Consider the following 22,625-nt stretch of genomic DNA (forward strand, 5'->3'; position numbering starts at 1 on the left):
AACAGAGATTACATCTTACCTCATTTAAATGCATGGAAAAAAAATAAAAAAAAGGATGGTAAAACCCTATACACTTAATTAATTTTTCCCACTGAAGCTATTATCCTAAGTTAATAAAATAATGTTAAACTCCTTCACTGCTGATACACTATCAGTCATACGGATAGTTTGGCAAACAGAAAAATAGGTTGAGCACAATTCATGACATGACCTCAGGCTTCTCCCAAGCAACAGATGCTGCAGGCTGACAGCCCAATTCATTGTCATCACAGAGCAAACAAATCTGATAGACAGACCACTGAAAAATTCACCAGCAGAGAGGAAGCCTCCTCTTTATTCACAATTCTGTCCCGCTTTATTCACAGCTCTGCTCCTTCCTTCACCCCTTGCACTGGATGTATGCCAGGAGAAAAGAGGGCTACAAGCATCAAGACACAAGCTAAGAGTAGCCCTACAGCTCTTCATGCCTTTGCAGTACCACCAAAACTGGCAACCCAACAAAGAAAATGCTTAAGGCCTCACTTTTCTCTATAGTGGATTTTGTGCAAGAAAATTCTTGGGAAAGCCTAAAATTGGTCTCAGAAAACTAAAAGCCTATAGGCCATAACCAAGAAGCACCAAACATGTGCCTGGTTTAATTAGTGTTTTAAATTATCTACGTGGAAACATCTTATATTGAAAACTTTGTTTGCTTTGTTACAAGGATTGATACTTAAATGTGAATTCTTTCCAAAACTTTTTAGTAGTATCTTTTCATCTATCCACAACCACTGCAGGCAGTTCAATGTCCAAGAGCAACACTATCTCAAAATCAACATCTGCTCATAGGTTCCCTGAGTATTTTTCAGTTTAAAGCTGCCTCGTCTCTCCCTACCCCGAAGTGTATATTTCAAGAAAGAAAAGACCACTCGAGAAAAAGAGTTTGCTTTTTAGAGAGGGATTCTCAATAAAATTCTTTGGACTAAGGTCTGTATAATTCAAAATAAGCCACGAATATACCGTATGCTTGCCTTAGATTTACAAAAGGTACTAGTGCATTTATATTCTGACAAGACATGGAATTCTTACACAAACAGTATTCCAACACATAAGGCAGCCTCACAACAACAAATCAATAAACTTTGTTAAACAAACGTAGGTGAGAATGGCTGAGTACTTCTCCAACAGAAGTAAATTTAACTTAAAAAGAAAGCATTACACTAGTGCACTTCAGTGCTAGCCAGAAGAGCTCTTTATCATAAGAACATATTCATACTCTACAACAGAATTAAAAGGTATCTGCCCAAAATGGATCTCACGTTCCCAATCCCGCACGCAGTCCACTGATTTCAACAAGATTCTGACCTCACAGCTGTAAACACCTAATAACTCCAAAACCTAAATCAACTTTAATCATGCTGAAAACGTTTCCGATGCTTTTTCTTAAGAGTAATGAAAGAGTAAAGTAAGCACTATATAAGGCCAGAGAAGCGTTCTGTTCTAAAGCAGATGTGAAGTTGATACACAAAGTACACACAGAAGTGAACCATAGTGGAGTACATGCATTACCCTATACAAATTAAGGCTACCTAATTGTTTTGAGACATCTCCTTCCCACCCACCAGCTCACTCTGAAATAACTAATTCAATTTTCATTTGCTGGGTAAAGTTGCCACCGCACTATCCACACCCACATCCGACTCATATAAACTGTCTTTTAATAAGCAGAATCCAGCAGAGGTCAGAAATGGCCCTAGACAGGAAATGCCTGGGTGTTTTCCATTCAGGCACTGCAGATTACTCCTCTCCTACATGAAGACAGCCCAGGTCTAGGGTCATGATGTTGTACCAACTTAATTTTAAATAACCTTCTGCTTAACCTGCACTATTACTCTTTGAAGAAACCGTAGAAAGGAACTTGGAAGCTTACAGATTAAGTTGCCCTACTGGCATTTGTGTTTCATAATATTTCTGTTAAATCTAATTAACTGTTATATACCTTCTGGTTTTGGTATTCTCATGACGTAAGAAAAACAAATCATTAAAACACATTAATGAAAACTCAAACCAGACATTGTTCAACACCATAGCCTCGATCCAAACTGGAGTGCATCACCACTTCCCTTTTATTACATCAGTACGAACCAGCAGCTTGCAATATCCAAGACTGATCTCAGGAACGTGACAGCACGAAGCTTTTTTGCACGGCACACCTGGAATACAATGCGCCTGGCTATTACCTTACAGTACTAATTGATCGAACAAGCAGTTTAAAAAACGCTTCCTGAATGCCTCCTTGTGAGAAGTGAAGTGCATCAACAGGATGTTATTTTAAAAGGAGAAATAATTGCCAGGGAATTAATAACTTGGACTTATGCAACACTTCTACAGCCAGTTGGAAACACTAAACCATGAAGTAATTTGCATCCCCATCTCTCAGCAGGGCACAGATGGAGGCTTGCAAAAAGCCAATCTGCAGGTCAGCACATTCAGGAGGTAACAGCAGTTGCAAAAAGCTTGAGGCATCATAACACTAGCCCTTCTTTCTGGGAGGTTTGTTTTTTTTTTTTTTTTTTAAACTGTATCTTCTGACAACCGTCGATTGCAACGTTGCCAGGAGCGATTCTCCAAGACCCTGCTGTTTCTTCGGCGCGCCAGAGAGAACCCAACTACCTGGTTTTAACCGCGGCGGCGATGAACACGAGACACCCTCCTAGCAGGCGGTGTTTTTATCGCTGCAGTTCACAAACCAGCGAGCACAGTTCACGCTTTGTCAGCCCCACGGGGCGGCCAACAGCTACTCTCCCTCCTCTCCGCACGCCCCTTCCCCACCCGCCGAGAAAAAGTCCTCCCGCAGAGCCAGCCTTGCAAGCGCCCCAGAAACACCCGTTTTCTCCCGCTGCTCAACTCGGGGGGGGTGGAGGTGGGGCGAGAAGGAAACGGTTTGGTTTTAATTGCAAAGCGTCCACAAAACATTGCCTTACCCACCGCAGCCACTAGAGATTTCTTACTGACACGCTTTCCCACTCGGTGGGCGCTTTACAAAAGCGCTGAAGTAGCAGCAGCAGCAGCAGCCGCCGCCGGAGCTTTTGCATCACGAAGGGACCGTGGGAAGATGAAAAACGCGCCCCCGGCAGCGCGGCGCAGCGCTCCCGCCGCCCCGCCCGGCCGTGCCCCGGCGGCGGGGGGGACGACAGGCCGGCGGGGCGGCTGCCGCTCACAGCCCCCCGCGGGGGTCGGCCCCGGTCCCGCGCCACAATTTGGCACCGGGCGGCCCGCGCCGCTCTCTGCGCGCAGCTCCCCATTTGGCAGCGATGGGTACTGACCTCCCCGGCGGCGGCGGCGGCGGCGGCGGCGGCGGCTCCTCCTCCATGGCGGCGGCAGAGACCAGCGCGGCGACGTCCCTCATGCATGCACCGAGGCCGGCATGGCGGCGGATCGCAGTGCGCGGCCCGGCCCGGCCCGCTGCGGCGCCGGGGGTGCAGCGAGGAGAGTGGAGGACTGAGGGGGAGGGGGGTGTCTCTACCCGGCTGCACGAACCCGGCCGCGCAGAGCCGCCCGCGCGGCCGCCATCTTGAAAACAGCCTCTGAGGGCCGCGGAGCCGGGAGCATCGCTACGGCGCGCGAGGAGGGACCGACCGCGCCAGAGGCGCTGCGCGCGCGCGCGCGCGCTCCGCCGCGGCTCGGCCGGGAGCGGCTCGAGGCGTGGGGCTGCCCCCGCCGCGGGGAGGGGCCGCGCCTCACGCAGCGGGTGGGGACGGGGAGGGGGCGCTGCCAGACTGCCGCGTTTTCCCCTCGCGGGACGCTGGGGGGGGACGGGGGGGTGTTTCCCGGGGCTCTCCGGGAGGGGCCGGCGCGGCGGGAGCTCCCGCCCCACCCGTGACAGAGCTGTTCGCCGTTATCGACCGCAGTTCGCGGCGCGTGCCGGGGTCTCCCGACTCGCAAGTTTCCACGGCGCTCGCAGCCAGGGATCGAGGGAAAATCTAGTTTCTGAGAGGAAGGTGGTTTACCTCAGCAGGTACCAGCTCCCTGCAGCCCACTGGCGTGCTGAGCCTGGAGCCGCCGCAGCCTTCAGGTAGCACGAAGGCGTGGAAAGCCCTCAAGGCCCCCTTGAGGAGGGGGTACAGGGAAGAATGATCAGGGGTGCGCAGAGCTTTGCAGGGGAAAAAAAAAAAAAAAAAAAAAAAAAAAAAAGCCATAATTTATTCTGCTTCTTACCAAATAACTTGCTTAATTTTATAAACCTGGTCTCTCAAAAGCCTGCAGCAGCACTGGTTATTGGCCTTCAACAGGGAACTGGAGCCACCTTATCCATTTGGAAGTACAGGGAGGAAAAATGTAATTTCCTGAACTGTAGCTTGGCTGGAATACCAACATTAACGCCCTTCAAAGGCAGAAAAATACCATGAGTTACTCAATTGTTACGGTTGGTGAGAGCAAACCTCATCTTTTGTTTTATAGGACTGGAAGTGCAGCAGCAAACCCTGGCATCAGTGCTAGATTCTGCTTTATGCACAGTTCCATCATTAAATTAGCTGCACAATAAATTTGCACAGATTTCTAGCCTGATACTAAAGTTCAGTTGTAAAGTCACAGTTCATGACATAGTTGTCCACGTATCTGTCCAAGTTTGAGAAACAGAAGTTTCTAAAATTGATTTTAACAGGCCCTTTGTAATAAAACATTTTTTTTTCTAAAGCTGAAATGCAGAAGATACTTCAATTGTATATTTATCATTTTAAGAAATACATGCATTAAAATGTGAGACCAGATGAAAAACATTATACAGGAAGCCAGTTCCCTGTTTTTTATAGGTCAAGAAAAATACCTAGATCATCACAACCCTGATGGTCATGAGATCTAAATATCAAGATATTCAGCACTTATGTGCAAAATTGTTACTTGAAATTACCTCATATAATGGAAAAAGCCAGTATTTCACATGTTAACAATTTTGGTCAAATACTTGAGCCCAAAACCAAAAAGCACTTCTAAAATCAGGTACAATACATTCCTACTGATCTGTCATGGTGAACAAAACCTAGAAACTATAGATGAAGAAAGTCAACGTTAGAAATTCTGAAGTGCTAACCTAATACATGTCATCTCCATAAAAAAATTCTCTACATCTAAAGCAATGCTGCTTATTTCACAGTATTCACTCTTTTTAGTATGATTAAAAATAACAAAGGCTCAGTGTCATTGATGAAATAGTTGCACAGCAATGGCTTTTAGCATTCTTCTCAGCTATGCTATGGATCATCATCTGGCACCATCTCTTCATCTGTTTGCAGGGCAGAGAAGTCTATGTTCAGCAATCGGCAAAATTTTTCATCTTCTTTGCTACTTCAATCAAAACAATCAGTGTAGTGTTAGAAGCACAGAGTCTTCATTAACTAGGAAAAATAAAAATCTGATATTGCCTTTTGCCAAATATGTGGTGGCATGGTGCTGTGGATGCACCAACATCCCAGGGGCCCTCGGCAAAGGTGGAAAAGGGGACTGCCCTCTGCCACTACTTTCTGTAAATATTAAGGTGATCTACAGAAGAAAATTGGGGTGCACTGCAGCCTCTCAAACAAGGAGGTCCAGAATAAACTTCCCTGAATATCTCTTCCCATCTCCCTTTAGGGTGACCCAGCATATTGGGTCGCATCACATTCTTGTGGTATACCATAGAGAATATGCTAAAACTACAGATAACTGGCCAAGTAACGCAAGTGTGTAAGTTTGATACAATGGCACTCTTTTGTCTGTGGTAGGCCATAGCGAGCAACATAGCTCCTGGCATCAAGGAGAAAATTGTAAGAGGCAAGGTTTATGAATGGCCTGCAGGGAACTTGGAAGGAAAGGAAGAGAGATGCAGGAATATATGGAGCTGTTAGTACAGGAAACAGCAGATGACACAAGACTGTCATAGCCTATATAAAAATGATATTTAACAAAGACAAAATTTAAAGAAGTTACAGAAGTCTTACAAAAATTGATGCGCACAAAATTCTTTTAATTATTTTTCGCTTCTTTTAAGGAATGTTTTTTTATTTCAAAGACTCCTTGACTGCCACTTTGTGAGTCTAAACATAACAGCATTGCACAGGTGCATGGAAATTGATAAATTAAATTGTTCACTGTGGTTCCACTGCTGGAACAGAAGAAGGCACAAGCCAGACATTAAATAAATGATGTCTTATTCTGTCAGAAAATTGAGTTCAAATATTAGTAATATTAATGGATATTATTGTCAGATGTGACAAAACAATGACTCCAAAATTCTAGGTTTAAAAAAAGAACAGGCAACTCTCAAAGTAGACAAACTTATTTCAGTTTAACTTCTGTTTTCTGAAGTTTTAGGATGAATTTTATATTTTTTTTTTCAGGAGCCATGTGGATTTATATTTTTAGCAGATACTACGATTGCTTAGGAATTGCTTTTTCATTCCAGCTACATGCTTTTTATTACACCAGCAGTCACAGAACTTGCAATAAAAATTTAAGAGATGACAAGAGCATCCTAGTAACAAAAATAGGTCTTTCAAATAGCTTTTTTTAAATTTCTACTGGAACTACCCTTTAAATTTCTATCTATTCCTGGGGCATAGATTCTGTTATTCCTTCTCCTCATTTTTCATCACAGGTATCAGCTGTGCTTTTGCCATTTGCGAGTTCTACAGCTCTTTTCTATATACAAAAAATCCAAATGAAGAAAAAGAAAGATTGGGTCCAGGTAGGTAATAAAATACAAGAATATCTTTCAAAATTTTTCTCCTAGTACCTGTCACAAGGCCAAACTTTTTTTTCATGTTACAAATGCAGAATAAGGCACAACTTGTTCTTTTTCTTAACACAGTTAATGAAACGTAGTAATCAGATGATTCTTCACTGTGAACTACATGCAAAAAATGAAATTCTCAACAAAAATGGCTTTGTAGATTTCATTTTTCCTTTCAATAAATTACTCATTTTAATTCCACGAAAAGCTGTTTAAAAGTAAAAGCAAAGTTAATTAGACATAATCCCCCTTTCAGCAGCAGACATTGGAAAACAGCCTGTTAGGCATAGTTAGTCTAGATGTGCTGAAAATAGAATTTTAGTCACTAAAATTTTGGTCACAGATCATAAATGCTCCTCTGCAATGTGATGAAGAGTAAAACATGAACCATACTTGCATTCAATAGCTAGAAGACGATCTGACACCTTTTCTTTCTTATGTAGGTATTGCAACTAGCTATTCCAGAGTCAAAATAAAACACCAAGATGTATTCCTACCTGGAAATACGCAGATACAGTTTTGTTGCTTTCACCGAAGATCAGGTTGGGGGTATTTTTGAAAGAAATGGAACTCAGTTTTCAGTGCCATACAATTTGAGCTTTGCTGCAATTGATTTGAAGTGTAAACCTCTGAAAGAAATTAAGGAGTCACGCTGTATATACCCCTGTTCAATCATCCGTTACCACTGTGATTCATTCACTTCAGAAGCTCACATGAGAGCTGCCAAAGCTTGTTCAGCAGTGTGGCTTAACACCCATGCTATAATAGGAGCCAGCTAGCTTGACGGAGGTAGAATATTTCTGTCTGAACACTGTCATCTCACATGCTGCATGTCAGATCACACAGGGCTTGATATCATTAACCCATCACTATTAAAGGAGTATTTGTTAGTAAGAGTAGCATGAGGTCAGAAACATTCCTGTGATTATTGTCTTGTCATTTTAACTGGGTATCAATTTTTTTTTTTGGTACTTCCTGTCCTAAAAAGCAACTGTCTGTAACATTGCCTCTGCCATTATTAAAGTGGCATGACCCACATAACAGAAGTGTAAACCTCAGTTGTGCTTAAAGCAGTATGCTTTTACTGTGTAAAGCTGGGCTAAAACCCACTAAAACAGCTCGCTGGTATTCAAAGGTACATAGGCACTGGGCATAGAAATGATTGTGCTTATAAAGAGACTGAAAATGTTTCTGAGCCAATACAGGTATTGTGACAGTGTGGCTGTAGTAGCTTATGTCTTCCCAAGAACTGACTTTGGACCTGTGAACATAAGCTGCACTGAATTTAGTGCTACTTGAACTTGATTATCAACAACAGAATAAGCTTGCTTAAAGCTAGCTTGGCTCCTGCTAAACATATAATTCTTTCCTTAACTGTAAAACAGACACACTCACTGACCAGCCTTTGGACATTTATAAAGAACATCAAGACCATTGCAGTGCTTGTTTGCATTTGTGTTCAATATAATAATTTAATGTTCAAAGAAGCTCCACTGAAGAATTGGGGACCATCCTCTGAAACCATGTTTGTAGATCCAGAGCGTATCCATCTTTTTTCGGTGGGCGCAATTTAGTGCATCATTGCATTAAATTCTCCGTGTTTTCAAGTGTCTTGCAAGTTTGAATGCTTGCTTATATTAAAAGTTTTAAAGTGATGCTATTTGTTTTCATCACCTCAGAAACCAAAAAAAATGTTCCAGACTATATCTGTTGTGCATCTGGGATTCTTTCTATATCTGTTTTACAGCAGTTTCATTATCCCAGCAGAAAAGAGCTGTGAGATCTATACCAAACTCCCCTGCCTAGGGATATTTTCTACAGCTTCTGTCCGTCTTGCCTCCTTCCAACAGCTCTTTGTACAAAGTGAGAGTGGTCACAGAAAAGAAGTGTAGTTGCATAGTCTTTTCCCCCAGCAGTTCCTGGCTGTTGCATCAGCTGTATGGAGTTATAAGCAGCCATGAGAAAATTTTAATTTCATTTAATATTAATCCCTGCAAACATTTATATACACATCAGTTCACTTATATAATAGGTATGCTGAAATCAATGGGACAGCCCTGGGAGAACAGTTACTCATATATATAAACATTTGTAGGATTCATTTCCTCCTTTTGCTCTGAATCATCTGGAATAATTTAGTACCCACACCTTCACAAAGTGAGTTTCATAGTGTGATACTGTTGATGGTTTGGTTCTGGTGAACAGCAATCGGAACGAAGTTATTCTCTACTTGTCACAATGCCCCCCTGCCTAGAGGTTAGCAAGATAGTAATTCATTCTACAACTCCCAGTTGTCTTCAACTTTGCAGTGTTTCAAGTTTTCTCTTACACCTTCATTTTTGTTCACCTCATGACTTAAAAAAGGCTGTTACCTCATTGTGAACATAACTTTTCATCCTTCTAAATACTTACATATTTCCTACAATCTCCTGCCATTTGACGGCATTGCAATGCATCCAGAGTTTTTTATTCTCATTTGAGTCTTACTGGTCTCATTACTTCTATAATTGTTTTGCATTTTATCTTCTTCATAGGTACTGGTGCTTATTTTAAGACACATCCATGCTAGGAAACACAGCACACGGCACTTGAAATAACTGTTGAATGATGTGAGTTAATCTGCTTTCCTGGCAGCAGCAGTCTCTCCAGCTACAGCCAGCTGAGGAATCCAGTTTATGACCCTTGTATTAGGGAGCTGAGATCCGTGTGACATTCTCTGCTGAGCAGCAACAGAAGAGGCAGCCCTCCGTGCATTTAGCACCTCTGTGAGGCAGTTCAGAAGGAGTCATGGATGTTAGTTATGAATGACACTGCTTCTGAAACCTTCCTAGACAAGAATAATGGAGAACCATAAAGGACAGCGCTGGAATCACTGGAAGAGCTATGAAAAGCTGGACAGCAAAGCTTAACAGCTCCTTCCCACATTTTTGCTTCTTTTCTCTTTCCTCCCCAGAGACCTTCAACCAAGCAAAACTTGTATATTCCGTAGGATTTTAAAGGTCTTTTTTCCCCTATCCATTTTGGATGACAGAGGTCACACATCCTTTTTGCAAAGAATCAGTGCACCACAGGTCTGCAGGTATGACACAGCATTTGCCTGCCCTACTTAGTACCTTCCACTGAAGTGAGAGATCCCCAGGACATCCACGTGTATTATAAATACATCCTGATTGTTGCCGAGGTGATAAATTGTAAGGCAAAGCATTATGCCTGTTGATTTGCTTGACTGATACAGGTTTTGTAGCCCTTTTCCTCTGACTTTTTCTCTTGCCAGGTTAAGCAGCTCTGCTCTCATCTCATCAGCTAGGAGACTCTAGAGTTATTTAGGGAGCCTTGTGTCTGTTTGGGACTGAGAAGACCAAATAGCAGGTGAAGTGAATGATCTAACCATTTCTATTATTCCAGAATCATTGAAGAGTGAATTAAATAAATGAAAACTGATAATCCCAGTGATCTCAGCTTTGTTATTTGTAAGATCTGGAACATATGCAGGCTCTCTCTAAGAGTTTCAGAATTTATTCAGCATGGCCTTCATGCTTTTGTGAGTAAAAAATGATCCTGTATCAAACATCCGTGCTCATCGCCTTTCTGAAACCTGCCTTCAAATACTCTACATTTTGTCCTCTCTTAAGGATGGACGTAGGTTCAAGTAGCATGGGTCAGAATTGAAAGCAACACTAAGCTGACTGTCTGAACCATGAGCAAAGTTACTGAAGCACTGCGCGACTTACAACTTCAGGATTCCCATATTTTCATCTTTAAATTTATAGTATTTCAACACTGGCATGTATGTGTTTCATCTTTTGAATTAGACTGCATATTAGCCAAAACAGTTAAATGATTGAGTTTTTTACGTACTCTATGGAGATGAAGTATTAACATTTACCATAGAATTCAAGGGATAAAATTATTCCAGATCAAATATTTTTGGTATAAAGACGGGAGATCAGATTGTTGTTAGGTGGGTTTTTTTGTGGCTGCAGAATATTCTTATGGAGCTCTACAGAGGTTTAGTGTTGCAATGAGCACAAATCTTACCCCAATTACACCTTTTTCTAACATCCTCCTTCTTTTCCCCTGTTTGCCTGAATAATGCTACATCCATCACAGTTGCAGAGGCTGCACAGAACCAGCAGAACTACTTCTGTAGATTACTTGAAAAAGTTTTGCCTTTACTATTGGACACCCTATGGAGTTTTACATATATCCCTGGTAATCCTATTATCCCACACATGGCGTAGCAATTCCTTCTTTTTTAGTTGTTGATGGGAAAATATGTTACAGATAAATTAAATATGATTTACTAAGTTCGCTAATGCGATTTAGATTTACCTCTGTAACCATGATGTTTTTGAAAAAGGAAAATAAATGTTGGGAAAATTTGAAAAATACTGTTAGGTTTTATTTTAATGTGAGTATTTTTTATTACCATAACAACAGCTTTAGTGAAAGTGTGAGAGGGTGCATCACTTTGCTTTTTTTCCTAGGCTCATAATTTTCCAAAAAATTTCACAATGAACCAATACTTTCCAGATTCAGACTCCATCCAAAAAAAGGTTTTGTCAAATTCTGGGGAAAATCCATTAACAATTTGGAATTCCATTTATGTTCTTTCTTTCCTAAGAAAAAATGTATGGATTGTTTTCCTTCTTTTTTCCTACAAATAAAAATTCAAAAACCTCAGTGAAGTGGCATTGAAATAATTCATATGAAGAGCACCTGAAGAAAATTGTTTGCTACTATAACCATGCATACGCAGGTATTCCATGTGAAAATTCATCTAAGTCTAAGGCCAGTGCAGTTAGTGCTTTGCAGTCACTACCATACCAGCTCAGGGGAGAAGAGAATATCAGGGAGATAATTATTTCCAGTGTATCTGCCAAATGAATGTTCAGTAGCAGAATCTGAAACAGCAGTGTCTGTTAACAAGCATTAGATGTTGATATCGTTTTTGTTTAAAAGATGAAGTTCTTATTATCTTAATGGGTATACCATTAGTCTCATCCATATATGACAATGATATCACTGATACCATGACTGTTTTGCTTGAGATAAGAAACAAAGTGATGTCACTTGTTTTTAACTAATTAAGATATTAAAATATTATATAACCCAAACATGAATTGTAACTTTATTCTGTTTTTCTTAGCACTGCAAAATGCTTTTGTAAATGCTCTTTTTTAAAAAAGATGGTTGCCAGCATCATCTTTGGTTGGATTTCACTATGACTAAGAATACAATAGGCTTTGTTTTTTAAGAGTAGCTATTTTAACTCTAAATTGCACTCTGAAGCCATTCAGTTCCACAGCAGTTGCTTTCAGCTGTGGTGATAATCAGAAATACAAAGTTGTCAAAATTTTGTTAGTTCTTGTTTCTATCGGAGAAAAAAGAATGAAATATTATGTTGGTGGAGAACGGGATGACCTTGTTGAAGCTGAGGTTCTGTCATTGCCCAGTTCCTTCTCTCTTACAGGCTGAATGCTATGACATGTTTGAGCCCTATTTCTGACATTTATATATAGATACTCTGAAGTCTGGGAGAGAAATTTTCTTCACCCTTAATACCAGCAGAGACACCAGTCAATTAGCCCTACTACTTAGCCTAGCCATTAAGACACTAACATAAAATATACTGAACTTAGTTAAAAGACTCCAACTTTCTAATGATGTGTGGATGTTGCAGCATGCAGAGCCAGGAAAAAAATGCTGATGTGCAGATTCAGTGCCCAGTTTTCAACAGGGCAAGCACACATTATTCTTTCAGTAGTACTGGAGAAGGACTGCTGACTAGAGCTCGCTTGTTCACCTGTTGGAAGCATTCAGGATGGGTCAGTAACAAAACCTTAACACATGTTGCATAACTGTAACCTTCCTGAGATGAGATCACAGAACTACTTATCTTCTAAGTAACTCTTTAGATGGAGACCAACTCTTTAGGTGGACATTTGAGTTATAGCCCATCTGTCTGAGGTGGTCTCTCATGGTCTTCATTATGCATAGATGACTACTTGCAGAATGAGAATACATGTATTCTATAAGCTATGGAAGATGACTCTAATACATACTATATTTCTAAAGGGACAGTTAAGGTTAATATAGCAGGACTGCCCAGGGTGCCGGGACATCTCATCTAGGCCATGCTTTTGCCAAGAAAGGTTGGACCAGATGATCCTTGAGGTTCCTTCCAACCTGGTATTCTATGGTTCTGTGATTCTTATCTGGATTTAAAATTTCAAGAATAACAATTCAGTTAACATGTTTGCATTAAAATGTAATATTTACACATTTGTAAAACACCTCCAAGTGACAGCTGAGTTCTGGTCTCTCCAGCATAGAAGAGACATGGACATGCTGGAGTGAGTCCAGCGAAGGACCACAAAGGTAATAGAAGCTGTGGAGCACCTGAGACGTGAGAAGAGGCTGAGAGAGCTGGGACTGATCAGCCTGGAGAAGAAAAGGCTCAGGAAGGATCTTACTAATGTGTATAAATACTTGATGGGGTGGAATAAAGAAGATGGAGCCAGGCTCCTCCCAGTGATGTCCGGTGAAATAAAATGGGAACAAACTAAATCACAGGAAATGCTGTTTAAATATGAGAAAAACTTTCCTTACCGTGAAGGTGGTCAAACAATGGCATAGGTTGCTGAGAGAGGTTGTGAAGCCTCCATTCTTGGAGATATTCAAAACCCAACTGGTTGTGGCCCCCAGCAACCTGCTCCAGCTTACCCTGTTTTAAGCAGAGCATTAGGATGAGGTGGTCTCCAGAGGAACCCTTCCACTTTAACCACTTTGTGAGTGATCTCATAAATACAAGCATTTGAATTACAAGCACTCTCTAATATAGGAAGCTCATTAGGAAATGCAATTATTTAAAAGCACACAGCACCACAAAACTTTTGGTATTATTTATCATTTTGTCAAAAATTGTGGGTCTTTTTAAATTATGGATTTTGAATAAAGAACAATTGCAGGTAAAAATTAAGTTATTCTAAAATATGTCATTCACACTGCTCTTAAGTAGCCACTTCTGCATATCATATTGTAACTTTCTGTCAGAAGAAGGTGCACAAATACTGTTTATATGGATGTAAGTACAGCTTTGTGAGCAAGTCCCTTTTCTTCTTTCCGAAGATGTGTCATTTCATACTAATGAAGTTTTACAACCAGGCTGACCATACTTCCCTTTTTTTTTACACGTGGGTTGTAGGTTAACTGTTTTAAGAAACTTTTAAAGAACAATTAACATTAACAATGTCTTTTGCTTTTGTACTTCAAGTGATACAAAATCCTGATATTCAAATTGTACAAATTGTAAACCATTGCATTTTACATGTCAAATAAACCAAGCCTGTCATTATTTCGATGTGATCAGATTTATTGCTCTGCAAGAACTGAATGTGACCCCCTTACGCGTTTGTACAAAGTCAGATTCAGAAAATCTCAGACTCCTCTGATTTCAACAGTTTTCCCTGTGTGAGGTTTGCCCCACCAAGAGAAGAATTGGCTCGGTGCTATTCCCCATTCATGGCACTGCACCTCAGCTGAGCTTCATGATATATTTTAATTATTGCACTGCATGTATTTGAAAATAGCCTGTAAGCAAGTTTAGTGTGGCAAGTGCATATAATCTATTTATATTACCAATAGTTTTAAGAGTTACATTTCATGCTGCATTTATTACAGCTATTCCAAATGTCATTGTCGTATCCACAACAGCCTGCCAACCAGCGTTGGATAAGAGGACTTAACTGTGAATGGATATCTCTCCCTGAAGTAACTAGCTCACATAGGCTTCAGAAAGGGATGTTTTGCCTGCCTCATCACTTTTCTAAAGAGGGTAAGGGCAGAGCTGTCAAAATTAGTCTCTGATGTAATACAGTGAGTATGAGTCTCCTAGAAAGCTGCAAGTTGTAGGTGTCACGGTCACACTTGCAGGGTTATCATCACAGAGTCCAGTTTCCTGTGAACTGTAAGGTCAAATGATCTTTATTTGAATTTAAAAGATTTCTGCCTGAGAAAGCAGTAACAAGCGAGCAGCCTTTTAAATATGACATTGAGTGTCTTTCCTATTTGATCATGAACATTTTGGTCCACAGCTCAGTGACTAAAATGCACTGACAAGTTTTCTTTATATTATACTCATTGAAATTTTTAGTGCAAACCACAAGTGAAACTGATTACCAGCTTGACATTTACAGAGACTTATATTCATGCATAAATATGAAAATTCAACATAAAAGAGTTGTGCTCATATTGGTCATCACAGTCCTAGAAGCTGATTGTGAAAATGTGGCTATTTTCGTATAAAAAAAATCTGAAAGATATTGTTTAAATGTACAGTGTATGTATTCAGAGCTACATAAAGAATCAGACAGCTTACCTACATGATATTACAAAGCAAATCTGCTGGGTTTTCTAACTACCTCTTCTAAACATTCATCCTTTGGTTGTTTTTTATTTCAATTTAGAAATATAACATTGCTGTTGTATGATGGGGGGGGGGATTAAGAAATATCCTTAGATAAATACACTTACGGCCATGACAGGGCACATCCAGATGTGATATATAATGGTAGGTTCTGTTAGTAATTGTAGTTCTACACAGCAGATATAGAAAGGATGGAACAGCAGAATCAAGAGGAGGTTGAAGGTACTGCTTTTCTAATGTAACTTGAGCCCTTATGCCAACCTGGTTTAAGTATTAATTTAACGATGGTTGACTGCACTGAATGTAGATGATTTTTTTTCAAAGTAAACCTGCCTTGAAAATAACTAATTGAGGTTTAATTTATGTCATTTGTTATGTTGTGTTTATGAACCATGATTCTCATCTCTGTATATTGCTTGATTTTTCTGCTTCCACGTCTTTGGATCACATGGCACTTTGTTCCAAAGCATTCTCACTCAGAGTGATCTTCATTTCTGTATGAGCTGCCTAGCTGAAAAAGCTTTTCTTGCTATATTTATATTGGGGAAAACTGGCAGAACTATAAATACAGCTCCAGCAGTGCTTATAAGCATAACTGAATCTCTTCCCATTGCAGCATAAAACTATAATAAAGTGTGTATTTTTTACCAGTTTAACTAAATCAATAATGGAGCTGCTAATGTCATACATCATAGACACCCATCATTATCCTACTGTGAAAGTCTCATTTATTGTGCATACGAGTAGGAAAAAAAAATATTCTTATCAAGACCCAGTTTCAATGTCAAAAGATGCACTTTTTTTTTTTTTTTTTTTTGCCAAGGGCAAGGAACTCTCTAAGGAACAGGCTGCACAGTTTAGCTGTTGAATGCTCATCCAGCTGTGTGCTCCCCATCTGCCAAATATATTAAAAGAGCAGTACCCAGATTCCTTGGCTATAAACAAAAGCCTGGATGTTCTTTTTAGTACCACCAGCAGCCCTTGGTATTCGAGGTTCATATTTCCTTAAAGTGCTAGATAAGGAAAGAAATTTTTCCAATTATTAACATTTTAGGCCTAGTTCAAGGTCTTTAAGCCAGGCTGGCCTGTTTTGCATTTTCTGTCTAAAATGCAAAAGCACAGAGGGAATTGCAATGTTTAGCATCTCCAAACACCTTTGCAAGGGTATGTAGGTATGCATTTAATCTGCATTTGGTAAGGCTAAACCTTGAAGAAAACATTGGCAAAATCAAAGAGCTGCAAATTCAGCAGTGACCTGGTGAGAAATCCCTGGGGCTTTGCAGGAGGCTGAGGCCACAGCAGAAGGCCGGACATGTCCTAGGCCAGCTCACTTTTGCTGCAGGCCGCCTGGCTCCTGGGCTGCGGAGTGCTGACCTGCCATGACCCTGAAGGGGAATTGCGCTGCAGAGCTTCTGCTTGTCTCTCCCTTGCCCGAGGGCTCCATCCCCCTTACCTCCATGGTGGCAGAGTGCGTGGCCCATACTGACTTGACTTTCAGGTTATTGTGGTGTGAGTCATAACCATGCTACATGCTGCATGATATCTGCAAGGGTAGGGGTACAAGCAGTGTGACCCAGCCTCTTGTCTGGACATCAACACGCCGCCACTGGAAGAAGACCCAGAATAAATTGTTCAGGTTCTTTCCTCCCAGCTCTCTAGTACACTTGGAGGAGTATTCAAGTTACACCTGTTTAGGGAAGGTGTAACCTCTGACTTGGGCTGCCTAGCTGGCTCAACAAGCAGGAACGGGTCAGGGTGATGCAAGCCCTGCCCATGCCCTTCCCTGTCAGACTATTTGTTCCCTCATAGGTATCAATCAGACTCTGAAGCTTTTAAGCATGGGGGAGAGTTAAAGAGACACACAACCACCTTTGAGAGCTATGGACAAAAGTAACCTGGCATTATTATAGTATTTTTACAGAAATACATTTAGTTAATTTAGTTAGGCAAAAGGATGCCCCTGTAAGGCAAAACATGGCATTGATGAGAGCGAGCAGAAGATAGAACAGGTACTCAGTGAATAGCTACTGAACCAGTAATCAGATATTACAGTGCTAGGACAAATTTGTTAATTTTCAGCAAAGACCACTTGAGTGTCTTACAATAGAAAAGGACGCTAAAAGTATTTTAAAGAAGGGAAGCTTACTAATCTACTATTGAAAAGGCCAATATATTCCCTGTGTATGAATTTGGTTTTGAGGTGTTTCCAGGAAAAATGCGATAGTGAATAAAGGGTGCTTCATCCACAAAAATATATTTTCAAGTGCTCATAGAAATGAAACAGTCACCAGCTCTTATGACACTGATTGCTTAAAAATGGATCCTTTCAAGAGAAGGAGGACAATAAACCATTCTTGCAGGAAGTCTCAGTAGCTAGCAACATTCGCCAAGTTTAAAATTTGCTGGCAAGCAGGAGCTGAGGATGTACTAAATCATATTGGGCTTAAGGTTAAAACTGGACAAGCAATATATTATTTTCATTTCACTGGACAAAGTTAGACCCTTGTTCTGCTTATGAGCTGCTTTTAAAATTGCAAAACAAAAAAACCTTCCCAAATGAATCACGAATTGGAATTACTTGTACAAAACATTCATCAAACAAGTTTAAGCTAATGCCTGTTACAAGTATTCCTCAGAGTATTTGACATTTGTGCCATGATATTTGTGTGCTGTGTGACATTCGTGATGTATTTATGCTGCATGAGCGAGTGCTTCACTCAGAGGGTTGCTGCTGTTCTGCTGCTGGTTGACTAATGTCACCCCTGTACAGGGAGGCACTGTGCTTCCCTTATATCAAGGCTCTGAAAACAGGGGAAGGTGGGAGATGGATGGTGCCTCAGTCCTCTGCTGGCCTGTCTGTTCACTGATGACATTTCTGGTTTTGATTACATAAATTTCAGCTACTAGTATAACAGACATTTTGGCAGATAAGCAAAGGAAGTCTCTTGTCTCAGAGCGTTAGGAAGAATTCTTTAAGTCCCAGCTTCAGGAACCATGTGAATTAGAGGCAAACACAAACTCACATTAAATTTCTATCTTCAATTTTGAGGCGAAGTGCTTAAAGACATGATCCAGAAGTATTCTAAAGTTTCAGTAAGCAAAACAAACAGACAGCGAATAAAAAAGGATCTACATATTTAGATCAGTCTTTTCATTCTGGGGACCTGAATCATGACTTCTGAATGCTTGGGTTAGCAATTCTGTATTTAGCAGTGACTGAAATGTTCAAAAATAGCTTCTCACTATTTGTGCAGCTATATTTATGCTTGGTAAAAGCCATACTAAGCTGCTAAAAAAAGAAACCCAGACCATGACAGTTAGCAGGATCATAGCAGATCCACAATGATCAACGTGCAACACTGCGTCTTGAACTTGAAGTTCTCTACTACTGCCTGTCCACAGTGATGGAGACTGACAGGAGCTGATCTGAGGCACTCCTCCTCCTCTTCTATCACTCATCCTTTAAGTGTGATGCATAAAGCAATAGTATTCAAATTGATTGAAATTCCAAAAGGTCAGGTCCACCAGGCAAAATTTTTTTTTCCTTTTAAAGTGAAAAAGACCTGTGATCTGATAAGCTACATATTTGGAGAACTGTGGAAAGTGTTCCTGGCTGAGTGCAGACAAGCCTTAACTAATTACCTGCATTTCCTGCTCTCGTCTGCCCCTGTCTGATTTATTTGTTGATCTTATCCACTCACATATGTCTTATCTTTTAGACAGTTGGTTCTTTGGGACAGAAACCATCACTTTCCTTTTTTTTTTTAAGACAACAGTAGATAATCTGGCTGGACTTTTTAACTTACTGTATTGTAAGTGTTAAATAAATAACAATTTCAGTCAATTCCTAGTCTCAGTGTTGTGTCTAAAGCTATGTTAGGAAGCAAATGAAGTACTGGAAATCAATTTGGGCCTCTATTTGGGAGACTTCCTCATTCGAGAATACAGGGTTTGAAAGCTGACATCTGGAGTAATACAGGTAAGTTTTCTTCTCTATCATATGGGCCTTCTGACATATATATGAACTTTAGATGCAAATTAAGACTATTATGTTAAAAATGTGCCCCTCCTGTTCTGTGTTTGCAGTCTCAACACTATATAGGAACTCCTTAAAACTCCTCCAGTCCAAATCCCAAATGTGGGTACATTAATGTCCAGAATCAGAACCTGGCCAGCCCTTACTCAGAAGAGCAACCAGCCCCTCTCACCCTCCTCGGGCTGGTGGAATCACCAGCCAGCCACAGCGGCATCTCCTCAGGGCACCGGCTGCTCCCTCTGCACTAGCCTGGGAGAGCAGGACAGGCCACAGGTGGGTCTCTGATTGTATCAGTCAGTACAAAACACCCCTCCAAGCCAAAACCAACAAAAATACTATAAAAAGAGAATGTATACTGCTCTAATCAGAACAGGGAGCTCTTGTGGGAGAGTCTTTTTCTCTAAAATAAAACAGCAATATTGCAACACACTGGCCTGTATGCAAGCATGCGCCCATACTAGTGCCTTGAAGATACTGCAGTGGAAATTTCTTCATGCCTCATTTTGATTTTCAGGTGACTTATACTGCCTAGAATTTCTGTATGTCCTTCCTTTCTAAAACTTGTATCATCTTGTCTCTGTGGTGCAAAATCATATGTTGTGTTTTTTGAGCTATTTATTACCATCTGTACATTTCTTATCTGTATGTACCTATATGAATATGTTACATTTACTTTAATGGGACATGTTTGTAAAATACACTGGCATATGCAACTCTGGTAATGAATCTAAAGATTAACAGTTTTAAAACTATGCCAGAGGTCTTTTGGATGACTGTATGTGCCAAATGTAGCTATCTGTGTAATGATGTTTTGGTAGCTCCTGCATGGCATATTCTTGCACATTATTCAATAGAGCTTAACTTAATTTTTCATTAAATATGTATAAGAAGGGCATGGAAGCATCCCTGATTCTTGTCTCTAGTGCTCTTCAGGATTCAGGTGCCATTGTTCTGGATTGTACAGGAAATGGGATCTTAGAATCATTCCATTTTACACCGTTAGTGTATCAATGAGTGGTTAGGACACATTGCCAAGTAATTTATCCAGTTAGTGTTAGAAATTACGATTATGTGCAAGGTGAAAAATTATGCAGAGTAAACTACGTAATGTGTCCTGCCACAGCAATCCTTCTACCTCAGTTCCTCCAAAGATCTTCTGTCACCTGAGAAGCTACACTTCCTCCCCACCTTCTATCTTCCCTCACAGACAGCAAGCTGTCTCAGCAGCAAGACACTGAAAAGCAAACAAGCATGAGCCCCACAAGAAACAAAAGGGGGATACAGTCCTTCTACAGGTTCTAGCTCTGTAGAAGTGAAATCCTGCTTTTCATTCAACATTCACACCAGCTGTCTGGGGAGCCACCCTTTCAAGACTACCTACAAGAACAACAGTAAGAATTTTTTCAGTTGAGTTCTTTCAGCCTATTGCTGATATATATATCTATATCTTTGTATATATATAAATATTGCAAAATAGAGGTAAAAAATTAAAAATACTTGGCTGTACTTTTTTGCTATTTGCATATTCTGTAGATTTGTCATTTTACAAAAAAGACAAAAACATTTTATTAATGGTAACTGCTATTATGCTACTCAGTTGCCTAATGAAATGCTTTAGAGTGAAATGCAAAACCCACATGTTCTTCCAGAGGATTTAAAATATGTGATTATAATAACACACAGCCTGTTTGTCAGTCCAACTTCCAGCCCTCTACCCAGCAGGAAAAGTCACAGTGAACGTAAGCATGGAAAAAAATATGTAAAAGGTCCTTGCTAGTATTACATTTGTGCATCTGTAGGGACAAGGATGACAGTAAGCCAAGTGCCCTGAACACTCAATTTCTCCTTTGAGAGAAACTATGTTCAGTTTTTTCTCTACAAAGACGCCTCTGAGCTTGGATTCTTTCCTATGGTGCTCAATGCCAGCTTGTTCTGCAAAGAAAAGGAAGGGATTTTAAAGGACATGAAGCTAAAAGGACTTCTTCTGGACAGATGGTCAATTATAACAAAAGAAAGTTTGCATTATGTAGGGAGACAGAACTTCTCATTTCATTGCATTATGTGCACAAGATCATTTAATTTCTGTTAAATAATTTCCATTGCTTGTAATGCCCTTCTTGTGTCCTAAGTGACAACTCTACCTGTGGAACTAAATTCTAAGCTACTGGAATGGCAGGAGGGAGCCCTCATAAAAATCATATGACTTGGCCTTTTTTTTTTTTTTTTTTTCTTTCCCTGCACTAAGACCATATCACCCGAAGAGACTTGGCTGAAAGCATAGAAGCCTTCTCTGCAGTTCTTGATATTTGTGAAGTGTTTGCAGTAATTATTTTTATGGTCTGTGTTAGACCTCTTGGGTCCCTGCCTCTTCGGTCTTTACTGCTTAGCCCTGGGGAGGAACGTCCTGAGGCAGAACTGGCACTAGCAGCACAGACCAAATGAAAGGCTTTTCCTGCCCATCAGTGAAACAGATGGGCTTATTGGTTCAGCTCGTCCACCAAACCTGCCCTGTGCTGGCTGGGCAGAGCAGGCTGGCAGGCTCCCAGCGCTGCAGCCCTGCACTCAGGCCAGGAGAAGTTGCACTTTTTTCCATTTCCATCTAAACACATCGCATGGCAAGGCCAAGTCGTTTTCCTCAGACCCTATCGCAAGCCAAATAAAAGCCAGGCTTGCCGTATGTTTGCTCGTCACTCTCTGGGAAACGATTTACTGCCTGACTCGTTGAAGGGCAGCAGCGCTCCTGGGCGGAGGGAGCCAGCTGGGGCACCCCAGCCAGACGGACACCCCCTGGGTGGCTGGGCCTGGCGTCCACAAGGCGTGCTGGGGCAGAAGCTGAGGGGCCAGCAGCAGCAGGACAAAGGGAGTAAAGACGATTTACAGAAGGGAGACTACTCCTTCCCACGCTGGTCTGTAGTCAGGGGCTCCGTAGCCAGCAGTGAGGCCAGGCAGAGGTGACTCACTGGAGTGAGTCAGAGGTGACCCATGACGGAGCTTGCCTCTGACAGTATCTGCTCTCCCGACCAGAGTTATTACAGATGACCAGCTGAGAAGAACAGCTGCTGTGGGGCGTTCCTCAGTATTGATGGGAGTTGCGGGGTTGTCATTAGGGCTGGGGAGACTTCACCTCCCTTGCCCTTTGGCACACACCGCCCTGCTGTCTGCTAGAGAGCACCTCTGGCAGCAGGTCTCCCTGGTTAAACCCTACGCGTGGCCTGAGCCAAGCCCTCAGGTTTGGTACGTGCAGTGCGCTGACAGATCTGCCGCTGGTATGCAGCAGGAGGTGTGGGAGCTCACGCGAGCCTGCGAGGGAGCGAGCCCAGGCAGCAGAGCTGTGGGAAGCAGTCACACATCTGGCCATCGGCGGGTGGCCCTGTCCCTATCAGCCTGTTAGTCACACAGCCAGGGACATACTG

General features: G+C 41.3%; 1 protein-coding gene across 9 annotated transcripts in view; it reads right to left on the minus strand.

Annotated features, from left to right (window-relative positions):
* MAP3K4 (mitogen-activated protein kinase kinase kinase 4) overlaps window positions 1-22,625 on the minus strand; it is a 94,679-nt gene that overhangs the window by 69,910 nt on the left and 2,144 nt on the right. For 3 of the 9 annotated variants that reach the window (XM_033011602.2, XM_033011600.2, XM_033011599.2), the window contains exon 1: window positions 3,306-3,667. The exons of 1 other annotated variant lie outside the window; for it this stretch is intronic. In XM_033011602.2, coding sequence (XP_032867493.2) covers window positions 3,306-3,388 — 83 coding nt within the window. In that variant the 5' untranslated portion in view covers window positions 3,389-3,667. Of the gene's footprint in view, window positions 1-2,963; window positions 2,981-3,305; window positions 3,674-22,625 lie in introns of those variants that run through there. 5 more of the 9 variants (XM_033011605.2, XM_033011604.2, XR_006165577.1 and 2 more) reach the window with 4 other exon arrangements.

Source organism: Tyto alba, unplaced genomic scaffold, assembly GCF_018691265.1.
Source record: "Tyto alba isolate M040663 unplaced genomic scaffold, T.alba_DEE_v4.0 Super-Scaffold_22, whole genome shotgun sequence".
Lineage (NCBI taxonomy): Eukaryota > Metazoa > Chordata > Aves > Strigiformes > Tytonidae > Tyto > Tyto alba.